Source organism: Hyaena hyaena, unplaced genomic scaffold (assembly GCF_003009895.1).
Source record: "Hyaena hyaena isolate Hyena2069 unplaced genomic scaffold, ASM300989v1 scaffold_133, whole genome shotgun sequence".
Lineage (NCBI taxonomy): Eukaryota > Metazoa > Chordata > Mammalia > Carnivora > Hyaenidae > Hyaena > Hyaena hyaena.
This window is the reverse complement of record NW_024080765.1, coordinates 3,239,704-3,265,143: the sequence shown is the minus strand read 5'-3', so window position 1 is coordinate 3,265,143 and position 25,440 is coordinate 3,239,704. Positions and strand designations below refer to the sequence as shown.

General features: G+C 41.2%; 1 protein-coding gene across 1 annotated transcript in view; it reads left to right on the top strand.

The window, feature by feature from the left end:
- Positions 1-25,440, top strand: part of RALA (RAS like proto-oncogene A) — a 72,354-nt gene that overhangs the window by 41,973 nt on the left and 4,941 nt on the right. Inside the window, exons 2-4 of the mRNA XM_039237978.1 lie at positions 12,625-12,777; positions 15,095-15,303; positions 19,966-20,140. Of these exons, the coding sequence (XP_039093909.1) occupies positions 12,664-12,777; positions 15,095-15,303; positions 19,966-20,140 (498 nt within the window). The 5' untranslated portion in view covers positions 12,625-12,663. The remainder of the gene's footprint in view (positions 1-12,624; positions 12,778-15,094; positions 15,304-19,965; positions 20,141-25,440) is intronic.

Below are 25,440 nucleotides of genomic sequence, written 5' to 3'. Positions count from 1 at the left end.
TGAAAGCCTACAGACTGACTTCTCTGTATCCCCAACTCCCTGTGACGTGACAGAGGAAAATACAATTGACAGACAGAGATTTGTAAACTCATAAGCACTGAGAATGGGAGCAGATGGAGCGACCGTCAGCAAAGCAGAGACTTCCCAGGTTTTAGAAGACAGAAAACAGACGGCATTGAGGGACGGACTAGGGTGGAGGAGGCCCCAGGCCAGCACACCCATGCTGCACGTGGAGTCTGTCCTTCCCCGCAGTAGACTACTGAGGACACTTCGGGCTGAGTCCGTAGGAAGAGAGCAGAAGAGAAGATAGGACATTGTATTATAATTGTATATAGTAAGAGCTAACTAGACACCCTACCCGTATACCTACCCGTACAAGTGTTGCAAGAACATTGGTTCCCATGCTAATTTTGGAAATCTACTTTCAAAAAAAAGTTTCTTTTTAAACTCTCAGGATCAGGAGTTCCAGTGAAAGTGTAGGTGACACATGGTAACCTCTCCTTGTTTTGATATTTGAAGAAGAATCCATCCTGTTAACCTGTTCCTTACCCGCGAACGTTGAAGGAAACCTATCCATTAAAATGACAGTGAACACGGAGTCTTTTACTTCTCCAGATCTGTAATAGGAAGTGGGTCTCCCCACCACCGAAGGAAACCCGCTGTCGTGGACTAGGGAAGCTAGAGGAAAGAAAGCCTCATCCACGATGACATGGAATTATAAATGAATTAACAATTATGAATTAACAATTCACAAAATAACTAAATACATGGAAAAATACTCACCCTCTTCATGTAATCAGAGATGGAATTAGAAATAACAATGAGATATTTTTCCTAATACATAATTAGCAGTTTTTTTTTTAAGAATACCAATTGCTAATAGGAATGTTGTGAACAGTTATGCAGAACTTTTGAAAAGCAGTTGGACATTATGCCTGATAAACCTTAAACAGTCCATTTACTCAATTTCTGTTTCTTAGACTCTACCTCATGAAAAGCATTGTAACATAGAAATAGACAGTCATTAATTGTTACACTGACTAATTCTAAATGGCTATCATGTCTTACATTGTAGGACTCAGTAAGTGAACTGCTCCACATGTACAGAATGATGTAATAAATAGCCATTAAAAATTATAGCCATGAGGTAAAAAAACAACACAGAAAAACAAGTGTGACTTAAGTGGAAAGAGATGCAGAAGGCAAACTTGTGTTATAACTTAACCTCCTCCCCGCCATGTCTCTGTACTTGATGGTAAGATCCTTGAAGTCTGACTTGTCTATATCCCCACCCACTCCTGCCCTCCATTGCCCAGCACAGTACCTGACTCTCAGTAATTCTGTGTTGACTCAGAAGATGGGCATAGGAAGAAGAAACAGGAAGCCACTACAGAGAGAAAGCTAACTTATAATGAAACATGCATTAAAAAGTGGAATTTAACATATGGTCTTCATGTAAACTTCGATTTCTTCAAAATATTTCATGTGCTAGTGGGGCGCCTGGGTGGCTCAGTCAGTCAAGCGCCCAACTCTTGATCATCAGGTCACGATACCACAGCCTTTGGTTTTGGGCCCCATGTCAGGTTCTGTGATGGCAGCATAGAGCCTGCTTGGGATTCTCTCTCCCTCTCCCTGCCCCCAACCATTTGCACACAGGCGTGCACTCTCTCTCTCTCAAAATAAATAAATACTTAAAAATATATATTTTATGTGCTAATGACCATTTACTGTTAAACGTTTTATCAGTATTTCTTCTAATGTCTAGGTTTGATATAAGCCTTCTTGAGTTGAATAATATTTAAGCTGAATAATTCAGACATGATTAGTTCAATTATTTTTTTCTGGTTGCATTTTTTTTAATTAGCCAAGCATTCATAGACAATATGAAGTTCATGAATATATCAAGAAGAAACTCTAACATATATACACTTAATTTATAACTCCTACACAGTAGAACCTAAAGTAGATAATAACTTACCCAAATTATACTTTTTTATTAGATCTGTTAAGCATCCAGGCTCTGAGTATTATTTATTCATCCAGTTTTGTAGCTGGTAAATTCAGAAAATAAGAATGTATTATTCAATTAAGGAACGTATTCGCATGTTTCACAATTCAAATGATTACTATCTATTATTTACCCTTCCCGAGTTAGCATAAGAATATAGAAGCAAATGTGTGTTCTTTGTAAGTGTTAACAATTTAATGTTTTCCTAAAGTACATAATCTTATTTTAAAAACACATTTAGGGGTTAAAACACAAATGTTAAAATAGCTGTAGATAGTAGCTTACAGGTTTTTTATTCTTCTACCTTTTGAGTTCCACCCTGTTATTTCTCAGCATTATTAAAGTCAAGTCATAACCTGCTAACAAAACCCTGGGGCCGGAGTGAGGAAAACCTCTTATATTTCAGCTATACACACTTAGATTCTAGTTTTAAATTATTTTGAACTATTAAAAGATCAATATTGATTTCCATCATTTCCTTGCATGAACTCTTCTCACCACCTACCCTTACCCCCACAAAAATCTGCTCCTTCTTTTCCTTACCCATGTCCATCCAGTCTAGCCAGAGAGTTGGGTAATTTGGCGTGAACTTCCCCTTTCCTTCACCCCACACACCTAATAGGTCCCCAGATAGGTTGAGTCTTTTCCCTTAATGTCTCTTAAATTCATCAACACCTTCTCCCTAGTCCACACTCAAGTCACCATAGCCCTGTACCTTCCAGCTGTTCCCCCTGCTTTCGGAGTCATAGCCTCGCACTTAAAAGCTCCTGGTGGCTCTCCACTGCTTTGAGGACAAAAATCATTAAATTCCTGGCACTTAAGGTTCTGTTTCTGGCCCTTTTCACTTCTTACAGCTTTATCTCCAACCATCGCTCCCAGGTTCACCTGGTCTACTAATGCTTTGTCTTTCAAGTCTCCGCTTAGCCATCACTTCCTCATTTATTCTAGAAAATTCTTGTTAGTTTTAACTGTGGCAAGGGTTTTACCTTTGTGCTGCTGTTAGTAATTTTGCCCTGAATGGGGGCTGAATATATGCTGCATAAAGGTAGGATCTTCTAAAAAGATGCCGAGGGGCGCCTGGGTGACTCTAGGTAAAGCGTCTGACTTCCGCTCAGGTCATGATCTCGAAGTTCGGGCTGTCTGCTTTTAACACAGAGCCTGCTTCAGATCCTCTGTCCCCATCTGTCTGTCTGCCCCTCCCCTGCTCATGTGCACATACTCTCTGTCTCAAAAAGAAACATTTAAAATAAATAAATAAAAAGATGATCATACATAATGCTGTTTTATTCATGTTAACATTGGCTTTACAAACAAGCTGACACCAAGTAATTCAAGCCTCTGTGATTTTAAGTTTGTGCTTTGATATTTGACAACATGTCTGCAAGTCATGTAAATAACTTTTACTATTCAGACAAGGCAAAATGTTAAGCCATCTTTAAGCAGTTTCCAGCTACTGTAACCTTAAAATAGTACTACTTTCCTTGGTTCAGTCTTTATTATATTTTTGTGTTCTCCTTATTCAGTGTAGCTTGAATAATTGGAAAATATTATGTTGTTCTATCTCAGAAATAAAACTGTGCTTCAGGGACTTTCTAACTTTCAATGCTGCTCATATGAGCCTAATCGTATTCTTTAAAATGAAGGAAGACCTCCTAAGTGTAGGGTGTCAACTACTATTATAATATTTTGCCTGGACTTTCTTCAGCCTTCTCTTTTTAATAATGACTAATTAGTAAGGTTTTGTTTATAAATATTAAAAACAATAGTTTCTTTGCTACTTAAACTTTGTCAAAGATTTATTGGAATTCCGAAAGAATGAAACAAAACTATGATAAATTGGACTTCATCAAAATAAAAGCTTCTCTTCAAAAAACATGTAAAGAAAATGAAAAGATACACCACAGACTAGGAAAAAATATTTTCTGTTAAAAGATTTTGTTCCAGAAAATATAAAGAACTTAAAACTCACTTAAAAAAATTTTTTTAATGGGCAAAAGATTTGAACACCAAAAACATATAGATGGCAGATAACCACATGAAAAGATGCTTAATATGATTAGTTATTAGGAAAGTGCAGATTATAACCACAGTGAAATACTAATGCTTATCACTAGACTGCCTAAAATTAAGACGATGACAGTGCCTGGGTGTAAAGCAGTTAGAAACTGCATACTTGTTATTGGAAATGCAGAAAGATACAGTACTTGGAAAACATATTTAAACAAACTTACCATGCCTATTAGCCATCCCACTCCGAGGTATTTACCCAAGAGAAGTGTGGGCGGGGTTGTATGTATGTATATGTGTGTATATATGTATAAAAACACACACATACACACACACAGACTTGTATATGAATGTGTACAGCTTCTTCATCTTTAACATTTTTTAAACAGAAACAACCCAAATAAATGTGAATAGATGAATAAACTGTGCTATTTCCAGACAGTTGAATACCATCCAACATTAAAAAAAAGATATATGTACTACTGGTACATGTAACAATATGGGTATATCTCAGAAGCCATAGCTGAGTAAAAGAAATCAGGCACAACAAGCTACATACAATATGATCCATTTACATAACGTTCTGGAAAAGGCACTAGGAACTGAAATTGGATCAGTGGCTGCAAGGGATGGGGTCATGAGGGGATAATGACTGCAAGGGGGTCAGAGGAACCTTTTAGGGGTTATGGAAATGTTAGATATCTTGACTGTGCTAGTGGTCATGTGACCATTAAACTCATTGAAAGGATGATTTTATTGTATATAAACCAAACTGCTTTTAAAGAAAAAGTTAAAGCCAGTTTTCAACATCAGAAACTACCTTCACAGGGACATGTGGGTGGCTCAGTTGGTTAATAAGCGACCAACTCTTGGTTTTGGCTCAGATCATGATCTCACGGTTCCTGAGTGTGAGCCCCTTGTCGGGTTCTGCGCTGATAGCTTGGGATCCTCTCTCTCCCGCTCTCTGCCCTTCGGCTGCTTGCACTCTCTCTACTTTCTCTCTCAAAATAAATAAACTTAAAAAAAATTACCTTCACAAATTTAAGGGTAAAGAAAACTCTAGGAGATGGATCAGATGACTCCTAAATCAGGTCCTTGGTCTGTTGATTCTGTGGTAGTGTTTTTTTTTATTGTGAATGCATTTTTATATTTTAAAAATTAATAGTCTTTTATTATCAAGATTTTGTGCCTTTACCAGTGTAGAATCTTCTTGCCCCCAAAACAAGATCTATCTTCATTTATTTGAGTCACCCTTTATAAAGTTACCTAAGTACATTACTAAATTGTCTTCATGTGTATCGTACACAAGTTTGCATTAATTTCATTCTTTGTTACTGCTCTTTGTGAGTACTGGTGTGAATTGAGTCTTTTCTTTCACTCTCTCTGTGCGTTGTTACACACTTGGTTTCCAGTTTGGGGCTGCTGTGAATAAAACTATGAACAAACTTACACAAGTCTTTTTGTGGACAGATGTTTTCATAGCACTTAAGTAAAATGTAGGAGTAGAACTCTGGGTTATGGGGTGTATGTTATGTCTTAGCGTTTTGAGAAATGGCCGTTTTTTCAAAATGATTGTACCATTTTTATACTCCCACTCGCAAGACACGAGAGTTCTGAAAGTTCAACATCCTTTCCTACGTTCAGTGTGGACTGTTTAATTTTAGCTGTTGTCATGGGCCTAAAGTAGTGTATCCTTGTGACTTTAATTTGAATTTCTCTCTGATGTTGAGCAACTTTTTATGAACTTTGGCCAAAGAAATATCTTTTATGAAGTGTTGATGAAGGTCAAGTATTATGCCCAGCTTTTTGGGGGTTATTTATATATGTATTTTTTAATGTTTGTTATTTTTGAGAGAGACAGAGCACAAGCAGTGGGGCGGGCAGGGGAGACACAGAATCTGAAGCAGGCTCCACGTACTGAGCTATCAGCAGAGCCCAGTGCGGGGCTTGAACTCATGAGCTGCAAGATCATGACCAGAGCCGAAGTCGGAGCCTTAACCGACTGAGTCACGCAGGTGCCCCTGGGTTGCTTATATTTGTATTATTAATCTGTTAGTTATTTATATATTCTGGATGCGAGTCCTTTGACAGATAAATATGTTGTGAATATTTTCTCCCAGCCTGTGGCTTACCTTTTAATTTTCTTATCAATCCCTTTTGATGAGTAGAGGATTTTAGTTTTGACAGTCCAATTTTTAAAACGTCATATTTTTTGTGTCCTCTCTAAGAGATCTTTTCTCCCTCAGAGTCTCAAATGTATTTTCCTGTTTTCTGAAGACTTTATGTGTTAGCTTTACATTTGAATCTATCATACATATCAAATTCTTTTTTTGGCACAGAGTAAGAAGTGAGTAGAGGTTCTTTTCTCCTAAAGTTTATGCATTTGTTCTAGGACCATTTGTTGAAAAGATTGTCATTTCCCCCATTTAATTGCTTTGGCCCCTTCTTCTAAAATACATTCTAACTGGTTATTTGAAAAGAAATTCATTCGTTATATAACGTATTTGGCATAGAACCATTTACCCTTTGGAATCTCTTTTTGATAGCAGTTTCTCAGTTGATTCCTTTGGCCTCAGTATGAAATCGTATTATCAGTTAATAATGATCATTTACTCCTTATTTCTCTTTCTGGTGTCATCAGATGCTACTACTTCTAGAACAATGCTAAAGTGGTGATAGTGGACATTCTTTATTCCTGAAAAAAGCATTAATGGAAATGCTTTCATTTTATCATGAAGCACAATGATATTTTTAGGGTTTTGGCTATAAGGTGGCCAGTTTCTGTATTAAGTGAGTACCAATAAATTTCTACTTTATTAAGGCTTTTATGAGCAGCAGACTTTGAATTTTATCAAATAGTATAGCCTTTTTAAGATAATACAATTATTTTCTATTAATTTGAAGTATTATTGACTTCTTAAAATATAAAGCTATTCTTAACAATATCTGGTTGAGTCCCACTTGGTCACTTTGGCTTATTCTTTTAATATGCTGGGTCTATATGGTAACATATTTTATTTAGAATTTTTGTACTGTCTTCACATGACAGATCAGTTAAACTACATATCCCTTAGCCTTTCTTTGTTAGGACTTTATTGATGTTAAACTAGCTCTCTGAGGAGGATTTGAAAGCTTTTTCCATACTCTGGAGCATTAAATACTATTGATAATACCTGTGCTTTAAATGGCTGGAAAAATATACCAATATTGTTATTTGTGCCTGGTAATAAATCTAAATAGTCTTTAAAAAAAAAAAAAATCTTTTTCAGGGACGCCTGGGTGGCTCAGTCAGTTAAGCGTCTGACTTCGGCTCAGGTCATGATCTCACCGTTCGTGGGTTCAAGCCCCACATCAGGCTTTGTGCTGACAGTTCATTTTCTATTTCATACTGAGGCCAAAGGAATCAACTGAGAAACTGCTATCAAAAAGAGATTTCAAAGGGTAAATGGTTCTATGCCAAATATGTTATATAAAGAATGAATTTCCAGGCTCTGAAGACTGTTTCCAATTCTGTCTCCCTCTCTCTCTGGCCCTCCCCTGCTCACACTGTCTCTCTGCCTCTCTCGCTCTCTCGCTCTCTCAGAAATAAATAAAACATTAAAAAAATCTTTTTTAATTTAAAATAAAAAAATTAAAAAAAAACTTTTTCAAAAGGGAATAGTGTATCTGTGTTGTCCTTGGTCAGGTATATTCTAATTTCTTCTGAAATTATTAATTTTATAATAAATTCCTGGCAGTTTTTATTGAGCAGATATTCTTAATGCAGATAAGGAGCATCATGGGTAAGTTGTATGAAATACATTCTGAGAGTGAGTCACTAATTTGGCCTCTACCCACATGGGATTAGTAATGGTTTGATAGGAACTGAACTTTAGTGATCATAAACTTTTAATGCACTATTGAAATAGGAGGAGAGGTAAATGGTTCACTTAATCTCTTTATTAACAAGGTATCTCTCATTAAGATCTTTTACCAGCCAGAGGAGTGTCTGAGTGGCTCCCTTGGTTAAGCAGCTGACTTCAGCTCGGGTCATGATCCTGCAGGGTTATGGGTTTAAGCCTCATGTCTGGATCTGTGCTGACAGCTCAGAGCTTGGAGCCTTCTAGGTATTCTGTGTGTCCCTCTCTCTCTCTGCCTTTCCCCTGCTTGTGCTCTGTCTCTCTGAAAATAATAAATATTTTTAAAAAATTTTTTAAAGAACTTTACCAGCTAATATTTTTGTTAGACTAATAATAAGTACCTTTATTAGGAAAGTCTAAAGATGATAATGAGCTCTGGAAATATGAAGATTGTTGGGTTTTTCATTTTTGGTGGGCAGGGAGTATTTGATATCTTCCTTGATAAAAGTATTCCTTATTCAGTATTGGAGAACTAGGTTGATTGCTTACTAGAAAACTTCTTAAAGTTTAAAATAGAGAGTTTAGAACTTGGATTGAAGATTTGTGGTCTGAAGCACCTTGACCCAGGCTGAATAATGGCCTGGGATACTCATGTCCTAATCTCTGGAATCTGTGAATGTTACTTTCTATGACAAAAGGGACTTTGCACATGTGATTAAATTAAGGATATTGCGATGGGATGATTATTTTGGACAGTTTGGGTGGGTCTTAAATGTAATCCCAAGTCTCTTTTTAAGAGGGAGGTAGAGGGAGGTTTGACTACAGTAGAAGAGAAGGCAATGTCACCACAGAAGCAGAGATTGTTGTAATGTAGCCAAGAGACTTAATTCTTTTTTCCAGAGAGATTTAAGACTGTTGAAAGGCCAAGGAGAGCCAATCTCTAAAAACTGGAAAAAGCAAGGAATGGATTCTCCTCTGGATCCTCCAAAAAGAATCTGTCCATCTGATACCTGATTGAGCCGTAAGACTCATTTTGGATTTCTGGCAACAAGAACTGTAATACAATTAATTTGTATTCTTTTAAGCCACTATAGGTTTGTAGTAATTTGTCACAACAGCAACAGGAAACTCATACGGTATGCATACGCATCAACTAAACATGAGACAAGGCCCTAGACCTGTGGAATTCTGCTCCATAGCTTCGGCACCAAAAACAGTGCCTTTGTTGATGGAGGAAGGGAAAGAAGGAAAGGAGAGGGAGAGGGAGAAATCAGGTAATTCATATTTAAATGAATATTTTCAGCATGGTGTAGGTGTCTAGTTTCAGAATGAAGCGGAGAAAAACAGTAAGCTTGAAAACTTGAAGCCCGCCCATAACCAAATAGGTTCTTTAGTATTATTCTAGCACATCACTTTAAAAAATGGAACAGTAGGGATGTCTGGGTAGCTCAGTCAGTTAAGCATCTGACTCTTGATTTTGGTTCAGGTCTTGATCTCATGGTTCTGAGATCGAGCCCAGAGTCCTGAGCTCTGGTGCTGGATGTGGAGCCTGCTTACGATTCTCTCTCTCCCTCTGCCCCTCTCCTTCACCAGGTATCTTACTATTTTTGGCGCAGTTGTAAATGGGATTGTTTTCTAAGAAATTTCTCTTTCTGCTGCTTCTTTATTAGTGTATAAAAATGTGACAGATTTCTTTATATTGATCTTATATACTGCAATTTTACTGAATTCATTTATCAGTTCTAGTAGTTTTTTGGCGGTCTGTAGGGTTTTCTATGCAGAGCATCATATCGTCTGCAAACGGAATGTTTTACTTTCTTCTTATCAGCTTGGAAGCCTTTTACTTCTTTTTCTCATCTGATTGCTCTGGCTAGGACTTCCAGTACTATGTTAAATAAAAGTGGTGAGTGGACATCCTGTCTTGTTCCTGAATGATGCTAGCTGTAGTTTTTTCATATATGACCTTTTATTATGTTGAGATGTGTTCTCCCTAACCTACTTTGTTGAGAGTTTTTATCATCAATGCATATTATACTTCATCAAATATTTTTTCTGCATCTGATGAAATGACCATCTGGTTTTTATCCTTTCTCTTGTTAATGTGTTTCTGCCTCTTTTAGATGATTATCATATGAACACTCATTAATAATGTTTTAAAAACAACCACACAAAAAATTTGTCCATCTATGACCCCATTTCTTCATCATCAGAGTAAAAGTGCATTTCTGTACCTCCTGTTTCTTCTTCAGCTCACCTCATTCAGACTGTGGTTCCTACCTCATTGGTGAAATGACTCTCCCCAACATCATTAGCAATCTCCATCTTGCCAAATCAGTTCTCTGTAATCAGTTCTCTGTAAATCTCTTATCTTCTTGTATCTCAGCTCGGTCTCCCAGCAGGATTTGACAGTTACCAGCTTCTATGACTGGATTTCCTCCTGAGTGGCCCCTTTTCCTCCTGAACAAGACTGTTGAGCTGTCTCAGGGATCTCTCCTTTGCTGCCTTCTCTTACCCATCTTCGTCTTATCCCCAAGTGAGTTCGTTCAGTTTTGTGACTTGAAATACATCTGTAGGAGCACCTGAGTGGCTCAGTTGGCTAAGCGACTGAGTCATGATTTCATCTCAGGTCATGATCTCACAGGTTCATGAGTTCAAGCCCTGCTTGGGATTTTCTCTCTCTTTCTCTCTCTGTCTCTGTCTCTCTCTGTCCCTCCCCAGCTCGTGCATGCACACACACTCTTGATAGCTAGATAGCTAGATGGATAAAAATCAGTAGTTACATAGTCATGAAATGATTACAGCTGGCCAGCAAGTAAGGATCATAAGAGTGAGGAGTCATTTCCTGAGTTATATAGAACACCAGCAAGAGTATGTCCCATAAGCTACTTCAGTCTTTTAGTTACTTATCTGAAATATACTGATATTTTTCACTATTTCTGAGCAGGGATAGTCATTCATAATCTAATGATCATGTCCTTGGTACCCATGAAAAGAAGGGCCTCAATTCTTGTTTGTTGAGTTGACTGCTAACCTCCAAGGGTAGATTCTTTACAATACATGTGACGATGCAAACTGCTTCTGCTAAAATGTTATAGACATAAGAACGGGATCAGAAATTGCACATGCAGTGTCAGCTCAAGCTATGTTCCACATAGATTGAAAGCAGTCTCAAGGTGTAACATGTTCACATTGTTAAATGATAGTAAGATTATAAGGAGTTGTTTTTTCCTTTCTTTAACACTTTGCTGTTTGGGCAAATAGTCGTATGGGCGTGATTTCTGAGCACAACCTGAGAAGTGCCCAGCTCTTGGGTTACAGCCAGCGTGTGAGGCACAGACCCACAGCAGGCTGTCCTTGCCCAGACTTGTGATTGAATCTCTGGTAGCAATAGCTACTTTATCCCAGTACAGTCTAAGTTACTCCCCAAGGTTTTCAGACTGAGAACATTGGTTTGTTCATTCAACACATGCGTACTGAATGATTAATTTTCCCAGCCATGTTAATCACATGAAGCATAAAGTAAACCAAGTAGGCATGGCCCCTGCACTCATGGTTTCGGGTTTATTCGGGAAGAAAACCCATATTAAGCAACTAACACATTTCAAGCAATTTCGGCTTGTGATAACGGTTATGAGGGAAAGTATTAGATGCTATATGAATGAGCCCACAAGGCAGGGGAAAGTGTAATTTAGGTTGAGTTTCAGGTAAGGCGGAGACCCCAAAACTGAGAAGTCTTAGTCACATTGCATAAGAATATGCCAAATACAGGGCAGTGCATAACAAGGCCACGAGGCACAGAAGGGCATCGGAAGAGCTGACGGAGGCCGGTGTGGGACTGACGCAGCCAAGCAGGGACGCGGGCACAGAACGGAGAGGTAGGCAGGATGAGGTATGATCCTGTGAGCTGCACGTTGTTGGGAAAGCTGTACTGGGACCAAAACAAGTCAAAAGATGCTGAGAAGGAAGGGTGCTGCAGCCACCCCCAAGCCCTCGAACCTCCAGTAACATCAAAGCTCCTCACTTGGGCTCCACACAGACTCAGTGTTTGCTGTGACCTCACGGCCAAGAGGCCTGGTACTGGAGCCGGCGGTAACGGGGTGCCGTTAGTGTACAGCAGCCCCCAGCCTCTAGAGGGCCCCGGTCTCCCCACACCGAGCACACGAAGGCAGCAAACACATGCACGTTCTTAAGAAGGTGAGGGCACACCGGGCCCAGGGGTTTGGCCATCTAGTCCACGATGTCCCTTACGAGCTGTGATCTACAGTGTGGATTCTGTCTAATACCAAGGCGTGAGGTTTCTTCATTTGTAAACTGACAGTGAGTAAGCCTTTCAGTCAGCAATTTTTTTTTCTTTTGGTCAGTTGTTTCTATAATTAGAACAAATATCTCTTTAATTATTGCCAATAAAAGTTAATATGAAGACAAAGTGATTGGTAAGCCTGTTTTCCTAATCTGTGTGATGATATTCTAATGCATCTCATACTTCATTACTGTCAGCGTGTGGTTGCACTGCCAAACCTTCACCTTTGGTCATAGCTCATTACTGAAAACTAGCTATTATAGGAGACATGCCCTTGAGTCATATGCTTGTATTGTCATGGTGTTCTCTGATAAGTGATTCTTGAGCGTGCTTCATTTGCCATCTGTTAAAAATCACCGCAGAATGAAAACTAGTATATCTTGAAGCCCAAGGACACTTTATATCTTTCCTACATTTGGAATTCTGAGGAAGATTGTACTGAGCATTACTTATTTTTTCCTTCTTCCTAGATTCTTCTTAAGCCTTTGCCGAAAACTCTTTGACACAAGATGGCTGCAAATAAGCCCAAGGGTCAGAATTCTTTGGCCTTACACAAAGTCATCATGGTGGGCAGTGGTGGTGTGGGCAAGTCCGCTCTGACCCTGCAGTTCATGTATGATGAGGTAAGTGCCGATTTTATAATGGATGTCAAAATTTGGGCTTTCAGAGAGTATTTCTGTCGCTTAGTTTTGGTGCTATTTTGCATGTATTCCTTGAATCCTTGAAAACTACTAATCATTTTTTCCCATTTTTAAATTCAGAGCTAACATTTGTACACATGTTGATTTAACAAGTCAGTAATTCAAGATCCTTAAAAACCTTTAACAACAAGACTAGAAACAGTACCAATTTTTAAACAATCTAACTTTGGCTTTTTCATTTTTAAGTGTTTTAATGGAGGTTCCCACCTTGAATGAATAGAACAAGTAGATAAAGTACCCATTTGAGACTTAAAATTAACATACATAGGTGTCCTTTGATAACTTTAACAGTAATAATGATAATAATAATTTTTTAAGTTTTATTTATTTAATAATCCCTCACCCAACATGGGGCACCAACTCATGACCCAGAGATCAAGAGTCACATACACCTCTGACTCAGCCAGCCAGATGCCCCAATAATAAAATAATTTTAATAATAGTGGAAAAACGAATTGTAGTATTTGGCGTGGCATATACTCATCATTAGATAGGCAAAGGCTAGGTCCCTAAAATATCACTAGAAGGTTACAGATTTGCATGCCTATATTTATGTTGGACTTTATTTCCCTAGAGTTAAGACAACAATATAGTCTTTCCCCAGAGGACTCTTAATCAAGCCTAAATGATTTAAGAGTTGATAATCCAGTTTAAACATTTATCCTCAGTTCTTCCAACAGAAGCAGGGTTTTATGGTTATTCTTTCTTACTTAATCTTCATAACAATCCTGCCTGGTATGGTAGTACCCCCATTTTACAAGTGAGAAAACCCCAGGGAGGTTACCCAACCTGCCCAAGCAGAGTGACCTCTGATGAGTAACCAGACTCTCAGCCTGGTGTCCTGACAGCAGACCCCGCAGACCCTTACCACCCATGTCCCTCCTGTTGCCTGCTCCTCAGCATTCTGTCACACACAACATACGCCCATCAGCTATCTTGCTCGCTGGGGACGACAGTAGAAAATTTGGAAAGAGAGGAGATCGAAATGGTACTTTAAATGAAATTGCAGATTTATCTGTTCAGTTGGTTTTTCCTACTACTCATTTTAAAAACTCGTCTTTCAAACTAATCACTAACTCAGGCCCATTCTTGACAGTAAGGAGGAGGTCAATAGTAAGACTGTTCACGCGGCGCCTGAGTGGCTCTGTCGGTTAAGCATCCAACTCTTGATTTCGTCTCAGGTCATGATCTCACGGTTCGTGAGTCTGAGCCCCCATCTGGCTCTGCATTGACAGTGTGGTAGTGCCTGCCTGCGGTTCTCTCCCTCTCTCTCTGGCCCTCCCCCACTTCTGTGCACATGTTCTCTCTCTCTCTCTCTCAAAATAAATAAATAACAACATTTTAAAAGAAACATTTCATTTAGTAATCATAAATACTAATATTCACAACAGTATCTGATGTGCTATCTGAATATTTATATTTGATATTCATAAATATACAAATAAAAATTAGCACATAAATATGGTCAAATGTCCTATAGCCTTTATAGTTACAAATACACTGTGTTCATATTTTCAGTAATTATTTAGTGAGTGTCTACCATGTACCAGGCACTGTTCTAAGCTCTGGGGGATAGAGTAATGGGTAGAATAGTCCAAGTCCCTTCTCCCAGGGGCTAAATTCTACTAGAGGGATGTAGACATTGAGCAAATAAATAAGACAATATCAGATAATGAAAACACTCCTAGGAACTAATAAAAACCTGCAAAAGTGTGTACATATACATCCATACATGCCAACAATGATACAGTGATCAGAAATACCAAGGGGAGATTTACAGAGTTGAAGATAGATGTGGGAATGTAAAGTTGTTTAGTTGTACTATTATTTTTAAAAATCAGATGTTTAGAGAGAGATCTAAAAGTTCATGAAGAAATTTCACAGCTCTCAATGCTTACCTAAATGTTGACTTACTTTCAAGTTGTTTCCACAATTCCGGCATGAAAATTTATATTTAGAGTCAGATTAAAAGGATTTTTTAAATATATTTGATTAAATATATGTGTAATGGTTTTTGCAGGCATGATGTTTTAAGAAAAGGCACTGTTTCCAGGTTGTAAGCAGTCTAGACTTAATCATTCAAGCCTCACTTTTCACAAATGTCAAAGCCACCAAATTACCTAAAATGAAAAGTTAAATGAATGCAGCTTTTGCCAGCGGGGAAACCTGAATTAAGAGTACACGGGACCTCTCTGTACTATTTTGGCAGCTTCACGCGAATCTGTTTCATCTTTTGTAGTTTGTGGAGGACTACGAGCCTACCAAAGCGGACAGCTATCGGAAGAAGGTCGTGCTGGATGGGGAGGAAGTGCAGATCGATATCTTGGATACAGCCGGGCAGGAGGACTACGCTGCAATTAGAGACAACTACTTTCGGAGCGGGGAGGGTTTCCTGTGTGTCTTCTCCATTACAGAAATGGAATCCTTTGCAGCCACAGCCGACTTCAGGTGTGTACAGGAAGGCGTCCTCCCCAGAAACGGTGGACGGCCGGAGGCGGTTGCTTGCGAGGCTGTCCCTCTGCTGCCGTTGGTTGACTCCCCGTGTGCTGGCAGCGCGTGATCCCGCCCGCGGCGCACGGGCGCTCAGGCGTCCCGCGTACCTCGCACGCTCCTCCGGCCGTCCCCGTGCCGCTGTATTGGCGCGTGAGGTGGGGGCAGCCTCCGGCCCCAGAGTCTGTTAGGCGTCGCTGGAGCATTTCTCTTCGGATACAGCACTACTGCTGCCGGAATAGTTGGTGTTTGGATCACGTAACGGAGCTCTGACCAGATTCCAGGTCTTTCTGCATCAGTCACTGACTCTACGGCACCTGTGTGACGCTGAGCAGGCACGTTGCCATCCTCCTCACCACACAGATGCCTGACCGCGCACGCTGAGTATCGTGATAGAAACACTAATACCACAGAGTGGTACACTGGGTTGTGTTACACAGTGGTTTCTGTATCTCACTTACCATTTGCCTAATCAAACTCTGTCATCCGTTTGGTTTGCAGAGGGACAGTTGGGGAAGGGGAGAGGGCTTCTGAGAGAAATATGCCACGAGTAAGTTCTTGAGTAGCCTCAGTTACTACACGCGTAATCAAAAGTAGTCTTTAATTGTGTATTTTTTATTTCTGTGTTAAGTGTTTGCCTTGGTGGGAGAGACACAAAAGAAGAATGCGGTGAGGCCTCTCTTTTCCAGATTCACACAGCCTAGGTGGACAAGCTTGAAACCAAGAGCAGGGCAGTGAGAGTAGCAGCTGCGGGCAGTGATGGTTACAGGGACCCGGGAGAGGCCAGAAGCTCCGAGGCCTTCGGAGTAGACGAGCATGGAGGAGGAGAAGGGTTTCCACGGACAAGGAAAGAAGTCTCCAGCACTTGAGCAAAAACTGAACCTGGGCTTACGTGATGCCTCCTTTCTATGTGCACTTGAAAGTCTCAAGAACTTCAGGGAATCTCAAGAACAAAAAAGCATGTCATTGAGAAACTTCAAATGCACTTGTAATTTGTAAGATTCACCTCGTTGGTTTCCCTAAGAAAGGAGTTACGCGTGGGGTACAGCGTGGACGGTGGTGGGCCCTGCTACCTTACAGTCCTGGGAGACGTGCCGAGAGAGAGACGTCAGTGTGTACCCGCTCACGCAGCAAATGTTTGAGCGCTTATTAGGGAGCAAGTCTTGTTCTAGGTAATGGCACAAATGTGTCACCGTAGTTGCCAAAGCCAAGGTGATGTCTCCAGGGAATAGAGAGAGGAAGACTCCTGGGCTCTTGCTGTTCCAGGAAACAAGTGAATCATTCATTACTCTTCTGTCGTACCTCCAGTGTGATGCTTTTCCCGTAAATAAAAACAGTCCCGGTGACTCAGCAGCGACAGGAAAGGCATTTTTGAGACAGTCCGGCTGCTTGCGCTCCACCCGTTCTGACCCCAACCCCGCAGAGTGTAGCACTGGGGGCTGCGGCTCCCTTGCCTTGCGGGGCCTCTGGTCTCCAGGCCCGCGCCTCCGCTTGCTCAGCTGTGTGCGCAGGGTGCCCACCCCGGCTCCCAGAGCACACCCGCGGCACTTGTGGGATCAGCTTGATCTGTATGTCTTTTTCCTGACTAGGGGAGAGCAGGCCCCGTTCTTACCCGCCTGAGGATCCCGGGGCCCGTATTTGGCACCGTTCCTGGCATATATCATACACAGCGTGTTTAGTAAATGTTTGATAGAAATGTTAGAAAACAGGGGCGCCTGGGTGGCTTAGTCGGTTAAGCGTCCGACTTTCGCTTAGGTCATGATCTCGCAGTTTGTGGGTTCGAGCCCCGCGTCGGGCTCTGTGCTGACTGCCAGCTCAGAGCCTGGAGCCTGTTTTAGACTCTATGACTCCGTCTCTCTCTGACCCTCTCCTGCTCACACTCTCTCTCTCAATCTCTCTCTCTCCTAGAAATAAATAAAACGTTAAAAAAAATTACAAAAAAAAAGAAATGTTAGAAAACGTTCTTATTTTTTTTTCTAGTTCTCACTTTTCTTATGCCAAAAGTGAAAAAGTTGGACCAGTTAATAAAAGTACTTTCCTGTTCTAAAATGCTATAATAATAGCCTCTAAAACTCTGTTTAAAAGGAGCATCACATTAAGTAAAATGTGTAGGAAGGTTGTAGACATAGCAGTGCCTTTCGCTGACATCCAGGAAAGTAGCTAATTAAGCCAGCTAGTTAGCTCTCATGAATATTGTCTTCTCACCTCTGAACCCAGAAGGTCCAGGCTTTCCAACGCCACGTTTCTGATAGCATTAGTCACGCTGTATTTTCAGTAATGGTCTTCCTGAAGCATCTGACCTGGTAGCTTACGAGGTATTTATTAAGAAATAAATTAACGACTCTCTATACATACGACCAGAAGTACTAGAATCACAAATGCCAGAGTCTGTCTCTGGTGGTTAGTGAGATCAAGTGGTAAGTCAGGTGTTGTTAACATCTGAGTGTGAGGCTGTTGATCACAAAGGAAACTGGTGAAGGACATAACAGCAAATTTGTTGCCACCAGCACTAGAAAAAGATTTTGACTGGCCAGTATCTTCTTCACAGATACGTCATAAATTTAATAGTAGTAATGGTGAGCGTTGGCATGCTTTTTGCAGGAGATCGTGTGGATTGTAGACAACATCACAGCACGGTAGTACTCTACAGCCTAGCACGTGTCACCAAGTCACTGCCCGGCTGACACTGTAACTTCCTCAGAAGATGTTGGTGACAAACTAAGTACCACCACCAAGAGGGAGGTGACTGTGTGTGAGGTCTATAATCTGTTCATGGTAGAAAAATGAAGAATTAAAAAAAAAAAAAAACTGGGGGCACCTGGGTGGCTCAGTGAGTTAGCTTCTGGCTCTTGATTTTGGCTCGGGTCATGATCTCACGGTCCGTGGGACCGAGCCCTGCGTCAGGATCTGCACTGGCTGTGGAACCTGCTTAAGATTCTCTCTCTCCTTCTCTCTCTGTCCCTCCCTCTCTCTGTGTCTCTCTTTTTTCTCTCTCTCTCAAAAAAAGAAAGAAAAACTAGGAATTCAGATCCAAAGAGCTGCCTACAAACACTGAGTCTGTTAGAATATTCATGACGACATCAGAAATCAGGCGAATGAAGTAATACTAAACATAGGAGCACTGCCTAATCCTCACACCGCGCTCGCCACACACCAAACACTGCAGAGAATTAACGAGGTGAGCTAGATACTAGTGAGTCCCATGGGTTCTAAGGCACACGCTTTTCACATCTTCTCTTGAAATCAGAAGCACAGAATCTAAGAAGCACAAAATGGACAAATCTGAGGTCAAGGCTTGGTGAAGATTCATTCTCAGTCTCTCAAAATCTGTCTTATCACGATAGATCCTTGCAGAACCAGGTATACGCCTCTGATCTGTCATCCCAAGAATCCCTTTCATTTTCTCATTCTCTCTCAGTCTGAGTTATTTGTGCTTCTGTAGTTTCAACGTCTTTTAATAATTTCAAAGGCGAGGCCCTGGTAAGATAGCAAGATAGTGTTGATTTTATAAGAAAACCTCTTTCTCCAGCACAGTAATAATAATGATTAAGAAGAGCTAGCATTTACTGAATATTTACTACGTGCCAGGCACAACTCTAAGGACTTCTCATTTCGTCCTCACAACAACCTTATGAGGAAGGTATTATTGTTTCCCCATTTTACACATGGGGAACTGAGGCAAAGAAGTACTTTGCTCAGAGCCACATGACTAGGAAGGACAGAGAGCTGTGATACCTTTGGAACTGGGAACAGCATATAACCTCTCTGAATACAAAATTTGTACTCCAGAGCCAACTTCCAGAGATTTCTGGCATGTGTGGGGTTTTTAAAAACATTTAGTGGGGCCGTTGATATGATGTATTAAGAATGGCACTCTCTCCCTCTGTAATCTTCCTCCCCAAATCCCATGACCCCAATTTCATCATGAGAAAAACATCAGACAAATACGGGTTGAGAGATTTTCTACCAGTTAGCTGACCAGCATGTCTCAAAACTGTCCAGGTCATCAAAAACAAGGCAAGTCTAAGAGTCATGTGGAATCTAAGGCAATATGACAGCTAAATGTCATGTGGTTTCCTGGATGAGATCTTAGGACGGTAGGGAAACCCTAGGAACATCTGAATAAAATTGGGACTTGAGCTAATAATGATGGATTGAGACTGCTTCCTTAGCTGTGGTAAAGCTACCACACTATGTCAGGGGTTAACAGCAGGGGAAACGGGTGTAGACATACGGGAACTCTCTGCACTGGCTTCACAACTTTTCTGCAAATCTAAAACCATCCTTATGTTAAAAGTTTCTTTACAAAAACACTTTGGGAGGAAGTAGCATTTGACACTTTGATTTTGTACCTCCACTGCCATATTTATACTCTCTTCAGTATATTTTCCCTTCATCAGTGGAATGAGTATGTAATTCAAGTGGTTGGTGGTCGAATAAAGAAGTGCGGCTCACTCCATACCGCGCAGTGAATGAGCTAATTGTTACTGTGTAGACACATGCGCGCACACACACGCATGCGTGCACACACACAGGCTAATGGCAGATGGTACTAGTTATTTTGTTAGCATCACATGTGGGGGTAATATTAATATTTCTTTCTCATTTTCCTTAATCCAGGGAGCAGATTTTAAGAGTAAAAGAAGATGAGAATGTTCCATTTCTGCTGGTTGGTAACAAATCAGACTTAGAAGATAAAAGGCAGGTTTCTGTAGAAGAGGCGAAAACCAGAGCCGACCAGTGGAATGTCAACTACGTGGAAACATCTGCTAAAACTCGAGCTAATGTTGACAAGGTAAAGGGTGGCTCTCCTTACTATATCATCACGTTAACAATAAGTTCATTTGCTTTAACTCCACTCCATTTTGTCCAGAGATTTGTGAAACTCAAATAGTGATTTAGTATGTGCTGATTTTTATCTGCCCTGAATGCTCAAGTGCAGCATGTGCGGGATTTGTCACTTCACCTTGTCCTCGGGTTCCCAAGAGACATCAAAACATGAGAGAGCACAGCTGAGTGGCTTTTTTTTCTAGCACTAAGAGGATTTCTGACCCAAATCCCTGCCTGTGCTTAATTTTTCTTTTTTCTTACCCAGCTCAGCTGGATAATTTAGACATGTCCTCTGAGCTGATGCCTGCCTGGCTCTGTTTAACTTCTTGAAAGTAAAGGTGCCTCACAAGACAAAGGAGCCCCAGATAAGAGGGCTTTGAAATCTGTTACTGTACCTACACTCCCCACCCTCAACCTCTGTTTTCCTCTGCATAGAAAGGCGGATCCCCTGCCGCTTCTGTATTTTCTCCCTTCGTCCATATTGGCCCTTCCCTGAGTCCAGGCCAGGAACACCCTTGCCTTGTTTCTGGGAACCTGCCCAGGTGCGTTATTTCGTCCTGCTGCGAGACAAGACCTACGTCTTTAGTATTTAGGAAGACTGAGGCACCGGCTCCCTGAGCCCTGCACACGCCGCCTCTTTCAGCCTCCAAGCACCTCGGCTCTGCTGAGTGCCTCTTGGACTCTAATGGGCAGAAGTGTCTATGAAACCCGGTAAACATCGATCCCCGAGTCTTACCCCCAGAGGGTTTGGTCCATTTGCTGTGAGGTGGGACCTGAGAATTTGCATTTCTGCCACGCTCCCAGGTGGTACAGACTGGCCTCTTGAACCACACTTTGAGGAACACTGCTCTGGGTGGCTTTCAGTTTTAGTGAACTGGTCTGCTTGAGCCTATAGACTGATAGTACCAATACAGAAATCATTAGAATAAAAAAAAAAAAAATTAGAGATTTGAAAAAAAAAATTAGTCTTTCTGTTCATTTACTGTAGGTTTTTTTTTTTTTTTAAGTTTATTTATTTATGTTAGCATGCACAAGCAAGTAGAGGAGGGAGAGAGAATCCCAAGCAGGCTCTGCAGGATTAGTGCAGAGCCCAACACGGGGCTCAGACTCACAAACCATGAGGTCATGACTCGAGCCAAAGCCAAGAGTTGGTGCCCCCAGTTACTGTAGGTCTTAATGTCACTCTGCTGTCTTAAGGTGATTAGATTTTTTGTCACATGGTGAGATTCCTGTAGTTCCAAGAGATCTGTACAAAATGAGTATTAAAAGATTTTTACATAGTCCACCAGTTTTCTCTAAAGTTATGGCAAATGTATTTAAAGTACTAATGAAAATAGGTTTTAAAGTTCAGTGAGTTTGGGGTTTTGAAAGGCAGCATTGAGTATTAGTGTGTGTGTGTGTGTGTGTGTGTGTGTGTGTGTTTCGTTTCCTCCAAACTGATGAGCAGTTGTAGAACACACTCTAAAACCTGTTTAAACTAAGGACAGAGGGGATGAGAGGCGAGCAGTAACCACGCCAGCTACGGAGCGGTCATTATAACAGTCCCTGTGCTGTCATCTGCTGGCGTGATGCATGTATTTGCCGTACGCATGTATTTTCAAAAGAGGAAAGTTGAAAGTATAGGGCTGTTTCAGTTACTCTGGCTGTGTAACTAAATATACCCCAAAACTTACGGGAAAAAACAACCATTTATTATGCTCATGGGATCTCTGGGCCAAGGGTTTGGACAGGTCAGGAGTTGGCTTGTCTCTTCCACAGTGTCTCGTTCCTCAGCTGAAAAGCTTAAAATCTGGGAACTGGAAGCATCTTCACTTAGGTTCTTTTTTCTTTTTTCTTTTTTTTTAATATTTATTTATTTTTGAGAGAGACAGAGTGTGAATGGCGGGGGGCAGGGGGAGGGGAGCAGACAGAGCGGGAGACACAGAATCCGAAACAGCTCCAGGCTCTGAGCTGTCAGCACAGAGCCCGACATGGGGCTCGAACCCACAAACCTCGAGATCATGACCTGAGCCGAAGTTAGAAGCTTACCTGACTGAGGCACCCGGGCGTCCCTCCTGTTCACACACGCCTGATCCAGCCAGTTGACGCTGGCTGTCGTCCAGGGATGCCTCAGTTCCTTCCCATGTGCCCTTCTCCGTGTGTCCTGCTAAAGGCTGGGTTAGAGCAAGGGCCAGTGTCCCAAGAGAGTAAGAAACAGGCAGAAACCACGTCACCTTTTATGACCTAGCCATGGAAGTTGCTCAGCATTATTTGCATTTAGTTCTGTTGGCTGAAGTAGTCGCAAGTCCTAACCAGGTGCGGGAGGAAGGGGAACCGACTCCGCGTGCTGGTGGAGAATGGCAAGGTGCTGCAAGAGCACGTGGGGAGTACTGCCGTGGCTGGTTTGGGAAAATCTAGTCTGTGCTCAGGGGTCACCTCTCCAAAGCAAACTCACGTTAAATGTGGCTGTTAAAAACCACGGTATGGGGGTGGGGCAGGGGTGGGCGCCTGGGTGGCTCAGTCGAGCGTCAGACTCTTGATTTTGGCTCAGGTCATGATCTCGTGGTTCGTGGGATCAAGCCCCATGTTGGGATCCATGCTAAGTGTAGAGCCATCTTAAGATTCTGTGTTTTCCTTTGCCCCTCGCACCCCAGTTTGCGCTGGTGTGCGCTAGATAGAGAGACAGAAAGATAGAGAGAGATAGAGAGATAGATAGATAGATAGATAAGGCAGATAGCTAGATGAAAGAAAGAAAGAAGAGTGCAAGTTCATACGGAATACTGTAACTTCAGATACTGCTCACCCTGAGGAGTGACTGCCAGATAAAATACTTCAGTGACTAAATAAAAGTAACTTGCAGCAACTATTCCGTTTTTAGGATTAGGTTACACTTGGTTTCTTGCTGAGGAAATAATGTGACTAGGTAAAGGAGCTAATGCGTTGTGTCTGTAGAACCCAGGCACTGTGGCCAGCGCTGACCATTTATCTTTAACTCTGCAAGGCATACTCTTCTCGTGCTCACTTTTTAGATGGGGAAACAGGGTGGAAAGATTAAACGCCTGATTCAAGGTCAAAAGGCCTGTGATGGCATCTGCGGGCTCTGGGGGTAGCCAACTCTGGTGCCGTGTCATTTCCACACTGTTTTGGTCAGCACGATGGTTGGAGTACCTGTGATGTGTCCCAGGCCGTGTGTCGTCCGCTCCTGGAAGACTGGCGCAGATTGTTGGGTGGCGAGTGTTAATACTGGCACGTATCTTGTTTGTCACAGAAAACAAACACTAGCTTCCCTACGAGACTTAAGGTCTCAGGTCTTGTCCTCATCTAGAATCCAAATAGACCGTTGGGTTGAAGTTTCAAAGAGGCAGGTTTTGAATCCTCCCTGTGAAAAGGGGGGCCGTCGGAGTGGTTGAGCCAGGGCCTCACCTGTCGCAGAGGAGTCGCCCAGAGGACCCCTTGGCAGACCTGCTTGTGGACCCATCGGGTGCCAGGCTCATCTGATGACCTTGTTGGTAGCCTTCTAGCTAAATGCTCCATCTCTGTAAGTCATGACTCCAAGGTTGCTCTTAAGGAACGTCTTGGAGGAATGGAAACAGATTGAGCAAGTAGGTGTCAAAAAGGAGAGTGTGATTTATTACGTCACGAGAGCCAATTTTACGTTGGGGAAAGGATTTAGGAGAAATGTACTATGTTTTTAAGTTTTTTCATTAAAAGTTTTAATGAGAAAAACATAAACACATGAACACCTGCTTATTATATGAAGAAAAAATTTGTAATAAGGAGAAAAAGTGAGTCACTCTTCACCCAGATTCTACCCCCCTCCCTTCCTGTGAGGCAACCACTGCTGAGTCAGGCGTGTGTCTTTCCAGACATTTATCTACACTGGTAGCCTGGCATGTGCGAGCGAAGGGAAGGCTGTGTCTGCTTATTTTCCCCCTATGTAAATAGGGCCTTAGTAGTATTTATAGTGCATTTATATACATACAGTATATATATGTGACGTATGTAGAGTATTTCTGTGTATGTAGATCATGTATTTCTGTAATTTGCTTTGTAAATCTTAAGTGTAGTTCTTCATGCCATTACATATAGATATGCCACAGTCTCGTAAACATCTATAAAGTGTTTTCATAGTTGGGCTTTTTCATAATTCAGCCATTTTCCCATGAATGACATGCAGACTGTCTGCAGCATCTTCTGTCACAAACAATGCTGTCTGGTCACCCGTGCAAGGCGCGCTGTGAATTTTAATGACCAGGCGCCCTCCAGAAAGTGCTCTTACGCTTCCACCGAAAGCCTTCCCCCACTGCCTCCCCAGCACCAGTTACAGCAGCCTTTCAAAGTCACCAGGGAGATGAGTCCACCAGTGCTTTAATTTGTGTTTCTTGATTATTAATGAGCCCCGTTGTAGTTGATTCATGGGCCATTCTGTTTGTACATCTTCTGTGAACTCTGAAATCACTTTCTTCTGCTCACTGATCTTATGGCTTTATTGTTTTCATTCCTAAAGCTTACTTTATAGTAAAGACATTAACCTTTTGTCCATTTATATCTGTTGTGGATATTGTCTCTTAGTCCATACTGCATCTTCTAACTTGGCTGATTTTTGTCTTTTGCCATGGAAAAACACTAAAGATTATGTTGTGAAATCTTCCAGTGTTTTCCTTTGTGCCTTCTGGGTTCCGTGGCTTTCTTAGAAAAGCTCTCTCCGATCCTAAAGTTAAGAAAAAAATTTTTAAGTTTAAAAAAAAAACTTAACTATAATTGTTTCCCTTCTTTCTGTGTTGGCTTTTATAGTAGATCCATATTCTGTTTGAAAATGTAATATTGTCTAAGTGCTTAAAACGAAGAATGCAAAGGTTCAGATTTAAGCTGGTATCTGTTGGTGCTTTTCAAAAGAGAGATGTTTGTCGTTTCTAGGAACTTTTGTTTTTTCAGCTCTAAGTATTGTAAGCCAAGCATTCTAAGCCTGTTTGTATGTTTATCTAGTTTTTTCTTATTTTGACTTATGTGAGAAAAAGGATATCCTGTGATCTCTACTCTAGATTTAGAAGAGCCAAGTTTTGTATATACCAGGTTGCCCTAACATGGTAATAAGAGAAAGAAGGAGACAGGAGGAAAAGAAGAGGTGGGAGCAAGCGAGGAAGAGAAGTAATTTTGAAAGTGTCTGTGTTTAAAAAACAGTCAGAAACAGCCCTGTGCTTTGGGGATGGTCATTTGTCTGAGGCTGTCGGAGCCATCTCTTTATTCTTTTTTATTTTTATTTTTATTTTTACTTTAGAGGGAGAA